The sequence below is a fragment of the Ammospiza caudacuta genome, chromosome 2, assembly GCF_027887145.1.
Source record: "Ammospiza caudacuta isolate bAmmCau1 chromosome 2, bAmmCau1.pri, whole genome shotgun sequence".
Lineage (NCBI taxonomy): Eukaryota > Metazoa > Chordata > Aves > Passeriformes > Passerellidae > Ammospiza > Ammospiza caudacuta.
The window spans coordinates 101,018,264-101,035,234 of record NC_080594.1 but is presented as its reverse complement, the minus strand read 5'-3'; the positions used below and the strand labels follow the sequence as shown (position 1 = coordinate 101,035,234).

General features: G+C 37.9%; 1 protein-coding gene across 3 annotated transcripts in view; it reads right to left on the bottom strand.

The window, feature by feature from the left end:
• The window catches only part of WWC3 (WWC family member 3), a 98,937-nt gene that overhangs the window by 56,664 nt on the left and 25,302 nt on the right, over window positions 1–16,971 (bottom strand). For all 3 annotated transcript variants that reach the window (XM_058821807.1, XM_058821790.1, XM_058821798.1), the window contains exons 2-3: window positions 5,423–5,532; window positions 503–706 (exon numbers count right to left, since the gene is read on the bottom strand). In XM_058821807.1, the coding sequence (XP_058677790.1) occupies window positions 503–706; window positions 5,423–5,532 (314 nt within the window). The remainder of the gene's footprint in view (window positions 1–502; window positions 707–5,422; window positions 5,533–16,971) is intronic.

Sequence of the window (16,971 nt, the reverse complement as noted above, 5' to 3'; positions counted from 1 at the left end):
AATATTGTCTCCTAGTTCATGGTCACAGGTGCTCTTGAACACAACAGCTTGTCCCTAACTCTTTGTAAATTTTCTAAGCACACTAGGGATCCACAGAAGGTTTCCCCTAAGCTGACAGCTCCCTCCTATGTTGAGTGGAAATAATCTTTTGATTTAGGAGTGCAGGTAGGCAGCTGACGGAGCAACATTCAGCCCTTGCTGCCTTGCAGGAATCCTCACTACACCTGGCTCCAAGATGGGCAGAAATACCAGTTGGGATATATGCCTGTTTAAAGTTACATCTCTTTTTAATGTTAACATTTATCCCTAATAAATCTCTGTTGTAATAGTTGTAACAGGAATTGGAAGACATTGAATTGCAGAGTCAAAGGACAGCACCTCACTGCTGTAGTCAGAACCTTCATTCAGAGAAGAATCAGGTGATGGAAATACTTCACACTTTTTCTTACACCACATCTTGTGAGGGCAGGTGGGCAATATCAAAAAAAGAGAGTAAACTCACAGCTGGCATAGGAACGGCTGTCATCCTCACACATTTTGTGCAATTGTTGATATTCCTCTTGGGCTAGCTCAAAACGCTGCTGCTTTATTTGGTAAATCTCTTTCTTGGCATTCAGTGCCTCCTGGGCAACTATTAAATATTCCTTCAGCATGCGTTCCTGCTCCCTTCTCCATTGTTCCCTCGGATCCTCAATTTGTGTGAGCTCTAAGGAGAGAAAAGTAAAAACATTAAAGTAAAATAATATGACACTTTGTGCCACCAAGTCCAAGTTATTTTTGTTAATGTCCATTCTCAACCAGCACACCTGACACTAGAGTGCCCAAAATCACTCCAGCCATGAGAGAAGGAAGGATGCAGAGTGAAAGAACAGGAAAGGCTTTTCAAATATAAAAAGCATTTAAATGTTATTCTTTTCTTTACAAACCAGTGCAAACCCAAAGAAAACAGTAATTTGGCCCTAACCTTCCCTCATAGCCAACTTGAAAATTCCAAAAATTACCTAAAAACCCAGAACCACAAGGAAAAATTAAAGGTATCTCAATACTTAACCCATAAGTCTATAAATAGCTGGAACTAACTTAAGATACTGCATACAACTTGCATAACATCTTAAAAGGACAAAGGCTACCCCTGCATAGTTAAGAAGAATGAGGTAATTCAACAGAGAAGTCAGCATCTTAGTCTCAAATCCATACAGCTTTTAAATCACTTCTCTTTTTTCTTTTTTTTTTTTTTTTTTTTTTTTGTCTTAAGAAACAGCTGCCTGATGTTTTTCCTTGCCAGGATTTGGACCAGTTTTTATTTAAACACAAACCAAAAACAAGCTTCCACAAACAAAAAGAAAAAAAATCTTTCCCAAATCTATTAATTTTCAAGGTTATTACTGCAAAACAATCTCTTTGCAGTTGCAAAGGCATTTGAGGATGACACACATTAAAATTCTAAAAAATTATTGGTTCATTTTGGGGGGTTCTGTGAGTCAAATAATATGGTTCACATAACAACATTGATGTAAAGCCTTGGGTTTAAATGGAATGTTAATTTCTGATGACTGAAGCTCTACCAGTTAGAAGCTGCTGCACACACAATGTCAGTGCTCAAAGTAGTGGCAAAACCTGGAGCACAGTCAGGAGCTAAGCACCTAGCAATTTTTCCAAACTTGGTTTCTTACAAGAGATGAAAGCCAGCTATGTTTTGCATTAATCTTGAGTACATAATTCAGTAGATTGGTGCCAGTGATGAAATACAAAACTGTAGAAGATTAAGTACAATAGATTAAGAACTCTAATGGTGTCAAGGTCATGCTAGCAGCTCTAACATTTGAGAGCCATCTGAAAAGTATATAAACAAAAACAGAAGGCTCACCAAAGAGCAGTGTTTCCAACAGATTTGCAGATTAGCTTCCTAAATAACCTCTTCTCTTAACAGTTGTACCTTTCTCTCCCTGCAACTCCTCACATTGAAACAGTACCAAGATAGTGCCTACAGTTCTGCAATCTCTTCCCACTTCCCAGGGACCCCTCTGATTCCCTTCTGACTCCAGTGTCATGAAAATATCTCCTCTGGCAAGGACAGGATGTGCTTTTCCTTGCTGAGCTGCCATAAATCCTTCTCTACATGGAGGGCAAGCAGAAGAAAACAGAGTTCTGACTGCTGCCCACCCTTCACTAAGGGCATCTCAATTTCCACTGCTACTTCATTTGTCCATAAGTACCTCTGAAATCTGTGCAAATTCTAATATTCCTAAGATTGCTAAATCCCCATGGAAACAATGAGAAATCAGTAAATATTTATAAAACAGACAGACTTACTAGGATTCAGTTTTTGTCTTGGAATGGCAAACTATTAGTCCTAATCTCAAAAAACAACCCAGGCTAAAGTGTTATGTTCTATGACACACTGAACTTCTGAGATCCTATACTTCAGGGCACTGCATCTCTTACAGAATTATTTCAGAAGCCTTCTGAAAAGCTAGCAGCATTCATCAGAGGTAGAAAACTTCTTTAGTGCATGGGAATCTCTGCTTTTTTCTAGTTTATGAAACTTTGCCCTGGATTTCTAAACAAGTTTGCCACATAAGATCAAAGCTACATTGTATGATAAAATTAACTTCCTTCACTTCTTTACAACCAATTAGAAAAAACCCACTATAGTAACTCAAGAACAGTCCCAGACAAATGCAGAGAATATATTATTCCCTCACTGGGGAATGCCCAACTGCTTAGAGGAGACTTCAAAGGCTCCCAAGACTCTGAGGAGGAGGGAAAGGAATTCTGTGGCTGGCAACCGCCAAGGTTTTTAAGCAATGGTTGGATAACAGCCAAGAGCAGCTTAGTACGGGTGTCAACAAAGTACTGAATTTACAGAACAAGATGGAGATCAGGGTTGGAAGCACCATTGAGATTTACAGAAGATTCTTCTGTTCCTTGTTTTTTTTCCAGTTTAAATGGAAAACTATTGCCTAGAAATCTTTTTCTTGCTTCCTGGGTAAACAAACATAGCAAAAGACTTAGAAAAAATCAGATATATTGCTGTTTTCTTTTAAAAGGTGCAAGGGCAAAAAGCTTGAGAGAGTGCACAAAACATGAGAGGTCCTTGGTAAGTGTAAGTGTAGAAAGACTCTTTGAATTATCCCTTGCATTTTCTCACAGTATTTCTTGACACTGAGGCACTTCTAACTGTTTTGTCAATTAACACAGAACTCCAATGCTGCACAAAGCATTTAACCCAGTCAGCCACAAAAGACAATCCAAATCTTTTTTCCTGAAGCTGCTGTTCCAAGTAGTTTAGACCTACTCAGTTCAGAAAAGCATTTCTTCAGCTCCAAGACCATCCTCTTCCACTTGTCTGACACCACCTCACTATGCCCATGATTGTCTACTCATTACTTCTCACTTCTACAAAGGAAATTTATGCCGTCTTGATTGGCACCTTTGTTGTCCACAGTTTAAAAATTGGATCAAGAGTCCAACTAATTTCTGAATAATAATTATCCAGCTATAATATCAACTCTGTCTTCCCTCTTATTATAAATCTTGCTGGTATATGAAAGCACTGTATTAGCCTAAGGGTGACAAACCCATTTCACTGTGACGGTTGAATTACCATTTAGGATAATATCTGTGGGCTGCAAGTAATTAGCTATCATGAAAGAGACAAATTTTGCAACCTTGTTAATTGTTGAATGATTTCTTTTACTCAGTTCAGCACTTTCCGCATGAAGCTTCTCTCCCTCTGTTCATACATTAACTTTATTTCATACCTAATATGATTAGCTTTACTTTTCCAGGTCCATTAATATTCATCTTTTCTTTCTGTCTACCCACTGATCATGTGGGAACTCAACTGATCTTTACACAGATTCTCTTCTACAGTTTTTGCTCTCAATTGCACAGGAAAAAACGCAAGCCAGATCTGACATGCCTACAATGATTAATATCCCTTCTGTAAGTTCAAACTTGAATGTGGTAAAGCTGCTAATAATAAAATTCAAAAAGCAAAAGGAAGCCCTGTTTTTGCATGTGATGGTGATTGTTATTCCTATCACAGAGGCCTATCAGTAGCTTTTTTAAGGTATTGCAATAGGAATTCAAGTTCTACTCATTTTCTATTCTAAACTCACCTGCAAATAAAAAAAAAATTAGAGTTGGTAATACCTTAATTTTTTAAAAAAATATATGCATTCGTGCACATACTTTGGTGTAAGCCCACTCCACTACTGTACTCCAACATAACCCTCACTTCTTATTAAATTTCAACATTACTAAAGTTAATATGACAGCAATCCTTAAGCTAACACTTTTTTAAACACAGAGTTACTTTAAGAATTACCTAACAGTCTGTATTTATTGCCTTTGAATTTTCTTGTCTATCTATCCTTGTGATTAATGTATCAACAGCTGTTTAAAGTTTATCATTTAGTTAATGATCTTTGTTAAATTTCACAACAAGTAAGTACATGTATAGGTCAAACGATACCATGGGAATATTTATTATTCTGTTGTTTAGGTTTTTTAAAGCAAGTAATTGTGAAACCACAAAACACAAGTAATTCCAATGATGGCTGGAAGCCCAAAATTATTATTACACTTTCATTTTTTAATTGACTAGATTTCAAGTAGATAGTATTGAGGTTGGTTTTTCAGATTATACTATTTACCATTCCTGTGATAGCCCATGTAACTACTTTCTTCTTTTCTTAGTCCCCACCAGCTCCCAATTTCCCACAAAGTGAAAGCATTCACTCAGTGGCGATAAGAAGTTTAATGATAGCACAACAGTAACAGCAGCAGCAGTACAAAGCTATAAAGATAAGACATTTTTTTTAAAGTAGAACTGGCAAATGTGCCACAGTAATGATACAAAGCTCAGTGATAGTCCAAAAAGGAAAGTGTTCAAAATTAGTTTCCAAAAGGCACATCTGTTGTCTTTTTGATAGCATTTTGTACTGTATTAAAACATTAAATATACATTGCTTAAGCAAGAATGAGATTACTGTATTTCACTGTGCTTCTGATTAAAAATCAGCACACTTCTCTCAGAATGTATTTTGGTTTTCAAAGCATAAGAGTGAACTATGGATGACAGGAAATATAGGAAATGTAAGAATGTAACACAAAAGTCTTTCTATATATGACAAAATGCAACATCAAAATTACTAATATTTCACAGTATGACCAAGCAAACCAAAATATTTTGATACACTACATTTCAATCATGGGTTGTAAAATTCTTTACAAGTGGAATTCTTTACAATTTTGCCCCCATATGAAAGATAAGGAAACACGTTCAGCAAGAAATTATTTGCATACATTTTCTCAGTGTAGCACGAGGTGTATAAATGGTATAGGAAGCAACGTTAGTGGCAAGAGTAAACATCAGCTTGTTAGCATTCCTCAAAACAATCACATATCTACTCACGATTTATGTGGTCCATGTAATAAACTCCAATCTGTTGATCGTAAACAGTTTCCCATCCCAAAGGAAGCTCATCACCAACACAGTCAGCAAACGTCAGGGGCTTTGTAATCCTGTAAAAATAAAAATAACACAAATAAATACAAAAAGCTCCAGAGTTTACAATGCAATGAATGTTATTACATGTTTTGAAGATACCTTTGCCAGTTGATCAAAAACTAGTTATGCTACTTAGGAATGTGCTCATAATTACAAACATACAGTTTCAAAATAAATTTTCATTTAAATATGCTGACAGATACTCTCCAAACAGGTAAGACAAGCTTCTCCCCTCTAGTTTCTATGTATAACAATTTAATTATAATGGCATGCAGTCCTGCCAGTTTTTCTCCCATACTGCAAAGAACATACATGTGAAGCTGGAGTTTACCACTGCTGAAACTACTAGAAACTTTATAGGTTTTAACTTCTTTCAGGTGACAATGTAGCAAAATTGCTTGTCTTTAAAAAAAAAAAACAAAACATAAAATTCAAGACAGCACTATATAACAGACTTTCTCTTTTCAATTGTACATTTCCAATCATTAATGATATTCTCTTGGTCCAGACATATTCAAATTACTTCCTCTCCCTCAAAAAGAAGAGACAAACAAATGTCTCTGAAAAATTCTGAAGCAATTTGACCAGAAACAGTAATTAATAAGTAACTGCATTACTAACTAAAAGCTTAAAACATCATAGTCCTTGCTAGACAAAGTCTTAATACATCAGTGGGCAATAGAAAACTGGAACAGCCATGTCAGTATTGACAGGGACACTGAAAGTACTCGGTTCCATATTATACAGAAAGACTCTAAACCAACACAGCTCTAGAACAGCAAGGTATAAAAAAAACTAGGAAGAATAAATAATATAAATATAAAAGCCTTTATGGTCAGTCTAATCATGTTTATTACTCAAATATTCATTTTAATCTTTACTTAACCCTGAGGATAATGTTTTCCTCTATAAGCCATCACAAAATTCATATACTGAAAAGCTACTAATAAAGTAGTTTCTATTACATGTAGGATATAGATACAACACCTTCCTCACATATTTGTTGAGGCACTTCTAATACCTACGATGACAACTTTGCAAACATTAAATACATGCATTAATTTAGGGACTGAGTTAAGCTCAACAGAATCTATAGCATTATACTTTCTGTTGTACCTCCACTTGTACATTGCAATACCAATTAAGATTTCTGACACCAGATTTGGACTATGCTTACAAATACACTGCTGAATGGAGAGACCATTAGGACTCATAACTGCCCTTCATCTGATAACACCTGTATAACACAGTAACTTTAAACTAAAGTATGTCTGTCTTTGAACTTGGAAGTGCTTGCCCACCCCAAAATAAAACAAACCAGAACAATCCAGTGGTAAAAACTTAAAATGATGGAAATACTACTACAGCTCCATTCTAGCTAGCCCAATGGTGCAGTAAGCACACCATTCAACTACCAACATACAACACAAAACTTTGCACACAGCAAACAGAAAAACTGCATTTACCTGCCTCCTGAAACTATTTTACAGTGATTGAGATTACAGTGTTCAAAATTAACTGTAGCAGAATAATTTTTAAAATACCCTTATTTGTTTCAATGTCATGTTTCAATAGCTCTACACAACAGTAGAAAGATCAAACTATTCAGGTCAAATAATAGCTTGATCTTACTTGGTTGATTCTCCAACACATATAAACAGTTTAACAAGAAGATGTACATAAACTTGTGCACCACTATTTAAAGTAAAAATTTTCCATTATTGACAAATATGTAGTTTACATCATGTAATTATGCAAATCCAGAGATGCTCTGTTCAAGAAAGAAAATGTTACTAGGAACTGACACAAGCACTCTCATTAATTCATTTAGCAGTCAGGCAGACCAGATATTGCCAAAATACTCCTGATCTCCCTGGAATTCAGTCAAATATTAAACATACAAAGTACAGCATTTTTTCTTAAACTCCCATGGTCCTGTTCTGAAGACATAATGTTTACAATTTCTCAAAGTAGTCTAGACATCAGCTCCTAAATTACCGCACTATAGACAAGATTTTCTTTGGAGTAAGTTATGAGACTTGCTTGCCTGTTACACAAACATACCCTCACCCTTTATTCATAAATAAAACCTGCACATGATACTCTAACCTTTCACACTACAAAACCTTTAATTCAGTGCTCTCTGTGATCCTGCCAGGACTCCGACGTGCAGGACAAGGACAATGTTCACTTTTAGGAAAAGGGAGACTACTGAAGAAAAACAATGCATCTGGTTTAACCAGTTTTCATTACAGCGTTATAAAAGCATGTGTGAACAGTTTAATTAATAGTTTTGAAGGAAAACTTGTAGAGAAAAAAAACCCCAACACATAAAAAGCTATCTTACAGATATTCAGACCATTATTAAGTTGATGTTGCTCATTTTAAACTATAATCAAAGTTGCTCCAAATTGGATTCCCTTCAGACAAAGCACAATGTCATACTGACTCAATCCAGTCACATTTATTCCTATGTAGCTGGATCTTAAGCCAAAGACAAAAAACTAAGGATTGGAAGTTTCTGCCTGTGTTTTGCACTGCTTTGACAAAGTGAACTGAAAAAACACCTTCCTGGTTTAACCAGCACAACTCTGAGGACAAGATTAGTTTCTTGCCAGTTAAGGAAACTAGGGCTTTTCAGAATAACAAAGACAAAATGGAAGAGATGCAGATATCTACATTGGAGGTCAGCCACAAAGTACAGCAGTTGACTGCTGAAATTAAGTATCTTCTGGAAATACTGCTTTACCCTTTGGGCTTGTTTTTAATTAGCTTAAGTTCAATAAAATAGAAATTACCTTTTCTACTTTTTTATAAAGAATTGTACAAGGTACATCTGTTAAAACATTTCAAAGTATTGAAATAAAGACAAAAAACTCTTCAAAGGATTATAAAGATGAAGACACAACAAAAATGCTGCCATCTTTGATGAAACAAAAACCAGGGCTGTCCTGCACTGTGCTATTCAGTAAAGAAAAACTAAGGCATTTATCTGATCGAGGTAGCAAACAATAATACACTAATCCATGATCACCTTCTGTTTCCCCCAAAACAACTGGCAGACACTAACAAGAAGGTTCTGAACTTTCAGCTGAAGATGAAAATCCTCTGGGACCAGTTTACAGCATTAAGTTTTTGCAGTCACTGGACCTACAGGCCAGCTACAAGTAACAATTTTCCATGGGGACCAATTCTGCACAGATCAAAAAACCAACCTTAATATCAAATTAACTGACTTTATCCTTCCCAAAAATAATGATGGTCTTCACTCCTTAGGCACCCAATATTTTGTGACTCTGAAACCCTTTAGAAGCAAATACAGAATCACATAAGAAAGCTTTCATAATCCAAATCCAGTATATCAAGCCCAGAGAAAAATCTCTGAGCAATGTCATGCACCTCAGACCTGTCACTTCTGACTCTGCCTAAATTAGAAGTTTTCATTAAGAAATAAAAGCCAGATATTTGCACTCAATCCAACAGACACATCTGAAAACACAAGTTTTATTCACATTTTCTCTGTTTCAATTACCAAGCTTAACAGTTAGAATACAGAAATTAAATGGTAAAATAAAACCGAACAAGTGACCAAAATAAGTTTTTTCTCCTCCCTGCATACTTATTTTGAATCTTTATCCACTACAACAAAAAGAAGGATTCCACAACACATTATTACAGCTTTCTGAATATGTGGCAGCAAAACAAGTATTTCTTGAATGCATCAGTTCATGGGACTGGATGGGGAGAAGGAAAGGCTTTAGAAGATAATGGCCAAATACCATTTTAGATAATGTACTTCAAAAGTGTTTTCAGTTTCAGAAACATTGTTAACAGCATCTGATTTCTACGCCCTCTTTCCCCCCCCAAAAAACCCCACAGAAAATCTCAAACTTCAAATAATAAAGAAAAGCTTCCCAGTCCAAAGGAAAGACATGCTTCACATCTCCAAAGCACAGTTTCACTGATAGAGTAGGGCAACTTCATTGTCACAGACCTTCAAAACCAGAACCAGATCACTAAAAGCACAAGGCTTTGGAAAATTTTAGGTAAGATCCTCAGTCTTCCCATGGCCCTGATGCCACACTAGAGGACCCTGGCTGCTTGAAATCCCTAGGTCTAATTGGGTAAAACTTCCCCTGGGAGGAACTAAATAAAGACAAACACAGCCTGTTTTTCCAAGATCTTGAACAGGAAATCGAAAAGGTGTTCCAAAGTAGAAACTCTTGTAAACTAGCTGCCCTCCTTTAAACAATGCCTAGACACCTAAATTACTTACAAGGCCACCTCACCTTTCACAGTGGGCCTTGATTAAGAGGAAAGCACTAACTATGAGGGCTAATTATGAAAAAGAACCACCAAGTTCTGAACAAAAGTCTGCAGCAGACAAAGAGAAGGATGCAAGAATAGCAGCTGTCAACAGTGTTTTTAATTTTGTTTCTGATTTTGGTCAGGTCCAATGGCAGAAAAAATATAACAAAATAACAAAATTTGATACACCTCCACAAAAAACTAGGAGAAAAAACTTCCTTAAACCTGATCTCAGTCTGAATTGTCATCTAATGGGATAGATGTTTTTGCCTGACAAATGCACAGAAATTGTATTACTAATTTACTAGGAAACTGCATTAATTCACATTAGAGATCTGAAGAACATCATGCAATGTAAAAATGAGTAATAGAGTAACTAGAAAAGAGCTAGCAATCTGATAAATCTAGCAATAATTTCTCCAAGGAAAGTATTATGCCAAGTATTTTACTTAAGTGTCACAAGGCAAGAAAGAGAAAAGGCAAAATGAGAAATCATGCGCACACTTTAAAGCTTTCAGTCAATGTTTTTTTCTTTCCTCCTTTCAAATGTGCATTTAAGTTACAGATATTGCTGTAAAGTTCAACTAACTCTCTTGTCTTATAGCATGGTTCTTACTCCCTCCAACTGCATGGAGAGAAAAAAAAAAATCAAAAAAATCCCAAACAAACCAAACCAAGAAATTGAGAAGCAATGTTGTTTCACGGACACTGACAAGAAGAGCTGCTTACACTGAGGCGGAGAATGGGAGGATTGTTATTATGTTGTTTTTAAAAGTTACACTGCGGTCCTGGAGGCACTTCTTCGACTTCTTCCACCACCACAGCTCTGGCCTGGGCAGCAAGAGCATCTCTGTGACAGAGAGGGGACACAGCTGTGCCGTGACTCCAGAGCAGGGCAGGGACACGGCAGGGACACACTGCCCAAAGCAGGGCAGGGACACGGCGGGGACACACTGCCCAAAGCAGGGCAGGGACACGGCAGGGACACGGCAGGGACACGGCAGGGACACGGCAGGGACACGGTGCCCAGCTGCCGAGGGAAGCAGCTTCCCCCGCGGGGCAGGAGCAGGCCCCGGTCAGAGCCCCGCAGCCTCACCCGGGCCGCACACGCCAGTCGGGCATGGGCTGCTGGCAGCAAATGCCACCATGAGCTCCAGACCCACGGGTACAGCACTCTGAAGTACACCGTGCTTTTCCTCCTCGACTGTCCTCCATCCACTCAGCTCTCTGCAAGCAGCCAAGTCATAAAAATGAAATGGATTTTGAAATAAAGTTTGGCAAATTACATACCAACTGCTTAGTCAAAAGTACAACAAAGTTCACCCAACTATAAGTATCTTTTCAAGATACAAGTTTCTTTTAACCTTTTTCTTAATCCAATTTATGCATCTTCATTTTACTACATGATTTAACCTCAGACTCTGAACAGAATAACTCACTGAACATCTATTCAATTCTTCCTTAACATCTATTCAATTCTTCCTCAAAATAGATCCACAATACAGATGGCCAGACTGAAATTTACATAAATGAAATTCTGTGCTCAGGACAAAGAGTTAAAGAAGGTAAGGTGTTCAGAGTCATTGCTGGGATACATTTCCCTTGGAAAAAAAAGGTACCCTGCAGCAAGGACTCTCAAACTCTCAAATCACAGCACAAACTCTTCTAAAGGTCACTTGAAATTCAGTCTTTTTAAGACCACACTGTATTTTGCATCTATTTATGTTGTTGTTATTATTATTACATTTCACTATTTTCTTTTTTTTTCTTTACAGCAAATAAAGTGATAATAGAGTTTTAATACTGTCCAATCAGTGTATTTGCTTCAATTTACAAGTCAACACAGCACAAATCAATGTGCAAAACACAAGGCACGGGATGGCACTAGCTAGCCATTTGTACAGTAATAAATCAACTTCATTAAGTGTGAGGAAAATGTGTGAGAATTTTCAGACCATTTTCAAAATTTAAACTCTGAACAATGAGATTTGCGATGCAAAATGTATGTAAGCTACACAGCTAAGAGAACCTATATGACTTGTTGACTTCAAGAAGCAATAGCAGCTTACATTGTCTATAAGCACGTCTAAGAAATGTACCCAAGGACATCCTCTTACCTTTCACTATTCTAGAAAAAATAAACATTTACTAGCAAGCAACAATAGTCAAATAACACACTTTTGTTTTTACCCTTTCTCATAATCCCCAAAACCAAAACAGCTGAAAACTACTGGCTTAGTATGTTGAAACATAAAATGCTATGTCCAACTGCAGCTCTCGCATAACTTGTCTGGCTGCTCAGGAACTGCTGAAACAGTTCCACACAAGCAGCCAAGTCTTCCAGCAGCTATCCATTTCTTAACAGCAGCTATGATCCATATCCAAAATCAGAACACAAATATTATGGGAAATACTTGCTGAAAATATTTCATGTACACAATGAAAATGCCTTTCTCAAAAATCATAGCCAGGTTAAAAGTCAATGCTTTTAAGAAAACTATTTTTGTATCTGCAATTTATTGTGTTTTTTTACAGAGGGTAAACAGTAAAAAAATTGGCAGAAGGGTTAAGTAGGTCTATCTATGAATGCTTTAAAACTTATTTAGTTTGTGTACACATAGATAGCCTGAAGTGACCAGCAGCTGTACAAAACCACCAGCCCAATCCTAAGATTAGCAGTGGGGCAAAGACAATTGCTGGAGGGTCTGGCTGAAGAAAAGCAGACTGGACAGCAGATGACTTGACATCTAGATCAGAAAATAGACAAAAGTATATATGGCAGCTGGTATAAACTGTAAGAGGAAAACAGTAGGAATGTGTGGCAGATGAGACAGCTAAGGAAGGGAGGTATGGAAACTACAGTTTCTGATTTTAAATCCCACCTTCATACTGAATATGCTCTTTGCTAGAAAGAGTAAGATGCAAAATATTTACAACTTTTCTTATGCCAGTTCTACTCAAAAATCTCTAAATATTTACAAGATCTTCTTGAGGACTTCCGTGTGAGACTCCAAAAAAAAAAAAAAAAAAAAACAAAAAAAAAAAAACTAAAACCAAATGAATAAGAATCAAAAGCTAAACTAAGCAATAAAGAAATTTAACAGAGAATTTCAAAATTCGAGAAGCAATCTGAATTCTTCCACTTGTGTAAGAAGCCTAACATGACATTACATGTGTCCAGACACAGCACAGCTTTGGAGCAAGCAGGTATGCAGTGCTCTAGTTTCACTGATTCTGAACCAACATTTCTACCTTTTCTCCAAAATCTGTGCATAGTACCATTTTCCAACTACATCTGATTGATAATCAAGGTCCCAGCTAGTAAAGGCCAGGCACAGAGTTATCCATTTATTTCTTCCATCCTGCAAATCACAACTCTGCAACCTTCTCTTGGAGACAAGCAAGTCATCCAGCTGTCAGATTTCTACGTCCTCAGAATATACTAAAACACATTTCTGTGTTCAGTTTTGGCTAACAAACTGCTTGACAGCTGTAACCTTAGTTTTGCAAAGACTCCTCTGGTTTGAGAATATAAATTTTCAGCTAGCTTATTTGACCATGGTCAGGCCCATCAGTTAATGAAACCATTGTAGAAGAGTCAGTGTGAGAGGCAATAAGGGCTTCACCCTCACACAGAGGAGTGCGTGTATGTATATGTGTATGTATGTATATGTACTTGTGTATAAGTGTATGCCTATACACAGAAAATATTCACTTCCGACTGCCGCTCACAACTTCTGTATGCAACCACCAGATGAGGAGGAAACACCTGCACTTTCCTAATGGAAGTCACCCAAGCAAAGGTGAAAAAGTGCATCTGGCAAGATCTTACCAACAAGTTCTTAGTAATAAGCATTTTGCACATGAACAAGAATCATGGGAGGGAACAGGAATCATGGGAGGAGTTCAAAGCAGGAAGAAATGTAGCAGACAGGAAAATGGTCCCCAGGAGAAAAATGGGACATAAAACTCCAAATTCAAGTCCATGAAGCTCCATGTGTTAGAACAAAAAGAGGCACCAAAAGAAGCTTTACATCTCAGTAAGAAGTAAAATGGTCTTACATGCTGCAAGACACTATCATGCAGTTGAATACTTCCTGAGGACTCTTCACGATCACTCGAAGTTTACATCAAAACAGATTAGAACATCCTCACTATTACATTGGCTCTTTCACTAGCAGTTTATTAAAATGTTTTTGTTATCACTACTAATGCTTACTAGTACAGCAGAGAAGTGTAAAGTTCTTCAATTACATTATTACTATTACATGCTCTTGCTAACCTCAGGTGTCCTATATCCAGAAAGTTTACACCAGCATTAACTATCTTGTTACCTTTAAGTCTGACCTTGCTAGACTAAACTTTTCTTCAAAATTTTGACATCTACGTGACTGTCCCAAACATTATAGCAAAGATTTTTCCATAACTTTCTAATAGCCAATGGTAATTCAAGTTTCTGCACATTTATAATGGCTATCTCTTCACCACTGGAGGCGTTCCTCTCCCTTAAATTTATCATTCTTCTTTACCAATTATCCAGACTGGAAATAACTAAATATATATGTGTGTGTGCATATGTGCATAGGTGCACACACACACATGTGATGCGTCCACACAATGTATTGATTTAATGGTGTAAACATCATCCAAGTGTTAAATGACTGAAGCTTAACTTAGACATTCTTCAATGAAGAAAGCACTGTGACACATTTTTGTGAACTCTTTAAACCACTTTAGACAAGCCTTAGCAACACAGAAAATCTTACATTAACTGGTACCCTTTAGGCTGACTAGAAGGCAAGTAGTTGAAGATGCACAGAGGTTAACTTTAGAATCTTGAAGTAGAAATGCAATTAGAACCCAGTGGATGCAGGACTGGAAGGGATACAGTCAAGTTCACAGACAATACAAAATCAGGAGGAGCTGCTGACTCTCTCAAAGACAGGGAAGCCCTGCAGAGACCTAGACAAATTAGGAGAGATGGGCAATCACCAACTATATGACATTCAACAAGGGAAAGTTCCAGATTCTGCACCTGGGGTGGGGCAACCCTGGAAGTATGGACAGACTGGGGAAGGAGGGGCTGGAGACCAGTGCCAGGAAAGGGACCTGGGGCTCCTGCTCAGTGGCAACCTGAACATGAGCCAGCAGTGCCCTGGCAGCCAGGAGGGCCAGCCCTGTCCTGGGGGCATCAGGCACAGCATGGCCAGCTGGGCAAGGGAGGGGATTGTCCTGCTCTGCTCTGAGCTGGGGTGGCCTCACCTCGAGTGCTGGGGGCAGTTCTGGGTGCCACAGTGTGACAAAGATACTAGCAAGCATCTAAAGGAGGGCAACAAAGATGGTGAAGGGCCTTGAGGAGAAGCTGTATGAGAAGCAGCTGAGGGCACTTGGTCTGTTCAGTCTAGAGGAGACTGAGGGGAGGCCTCACTGCAGTCTACAGCTTCATCATAAGGGGAAGAGGATGGGCAGGCAGTGATCTCTCCCCTGTGGTAACCAGTGGCAGAACCCAAAGGAATGGCCTGAAGTTTTGTCAGGGGAGGGTTAGGTCGGATATTAGGAAAAGGTTCCCTCAGAGGGTGGCTGGGCACTGAACAGGCTCTCCGGGCGAAGCAGCCACGGCATGAAGCCTGACACGGTTCAAGCAGCATTTGGACAATACTCTTGGGCACACGGTGTGACTCTTGGAGCTAGTTCTGTGCAAGGCTGAGAGCTGCACTCTATAAGCCTTGTGGGTCCCTTCCAACTCAGCATATTCCATGACTCTGTGAAAATCCCTCTCATACACTAAGGTCCAACATTCTGAAAACATGCCAACAAACATCAGCTAAAGGGATTTTTTATTCCTGTAGTCTGAAAGAAACAATGTTTTAAAAAGGCTATAGCTAATGTTTCTCTACAGGTAAACAGAAGTTTAATGACAATAGAAACAGACATTCATGTGCCTACATGCACAAACAAGCCTAGCACTATTCTGAGTGAAAATTTAGTTAACTTGATGTTTCAAAATATTTTAAGCCTCAATCCTCAAAAAACTTACTATACTTGGAGTATATTCAATTAACTTTTTCTGAAATTATTTTCATGAAACTATTTGCACCAACAAGTATTATTCAATCATCCTAATAAAAATGAAAGCGAATGTTCAAAGTTACCAGAAACCATTTCTACAGAAATTAAGCACAAATTGAAAAACAATGGGAGGAAAAAGTAAATGTAACTGGCCTGATGCATTTAAAAAAAAACAGTAAAAAAAAAAACAGTTGGAAAAATACATATTCAAGAGACTGTTCTTTTCAAGTCTTGGAACAAAGTGATGTGTAGATAAGTGCCAAAAGAATATGCATACCATGACTTCACATACATCCTATTCAAAACAAATTGTGAGGTAAAACAGTAAACAAAGGCCTCACACCCAGAAAAGTCTACAATACCAGCTAATATTAGAAGTTCAAGACAAGAGTTTCTTATTTAATCTTTCAAAACAGCTTTTCTCCTCCTTGTCTTCCAACACACTTGAAAATGTGTTATACTCCAACACACTTGAAAATGTGTTATACTCATCCTGTATTTTTCCTAAAAGTACCACATATGGCATTTCTCAAACATGTTCAATTATCACATTCCTGGAAATTTTATGGACTCTTTTGTACCATTTCTATGTTATGTCTTCTAACATGCTACTGAGCTGTCACGCACTGACTTTGCCTGTAAAGCAGAGAAATTTTGCCTTGTAAAAGGCCACAGCTCTGGCTCCAAGCCCCTCTCAGTGGAGTGGGTGCCCATGGGCATGGAGGGAAACCTGCAACCAGAGAGGACATCACACTGCACTGCAGCACCTCCTGCCCAAGCTGCACTGCAGATCTGCAAGGAAAGCTTTCCAGACTGCTCCTCTTCAGTTGTGAACTACATTAATAAAACAATGCTTTATGTGAGGGTGAAAGAGTGCAACTGCTGTGACATGCACACTGCATCCAAGGGCACTGTTTCAATCCCTTGCCTGAACAGTTACTAAGCCTGATGTAGCACCAAGCAACTGAAGTGGAAATATGTTGACAGGATCTTTGATGCTTTTGGGTTTCAGAATCCATTTCTTGCAAGCACTGATCTATAGCAGTCACCTCATTATTTAAGGTTTTTCCACTCTT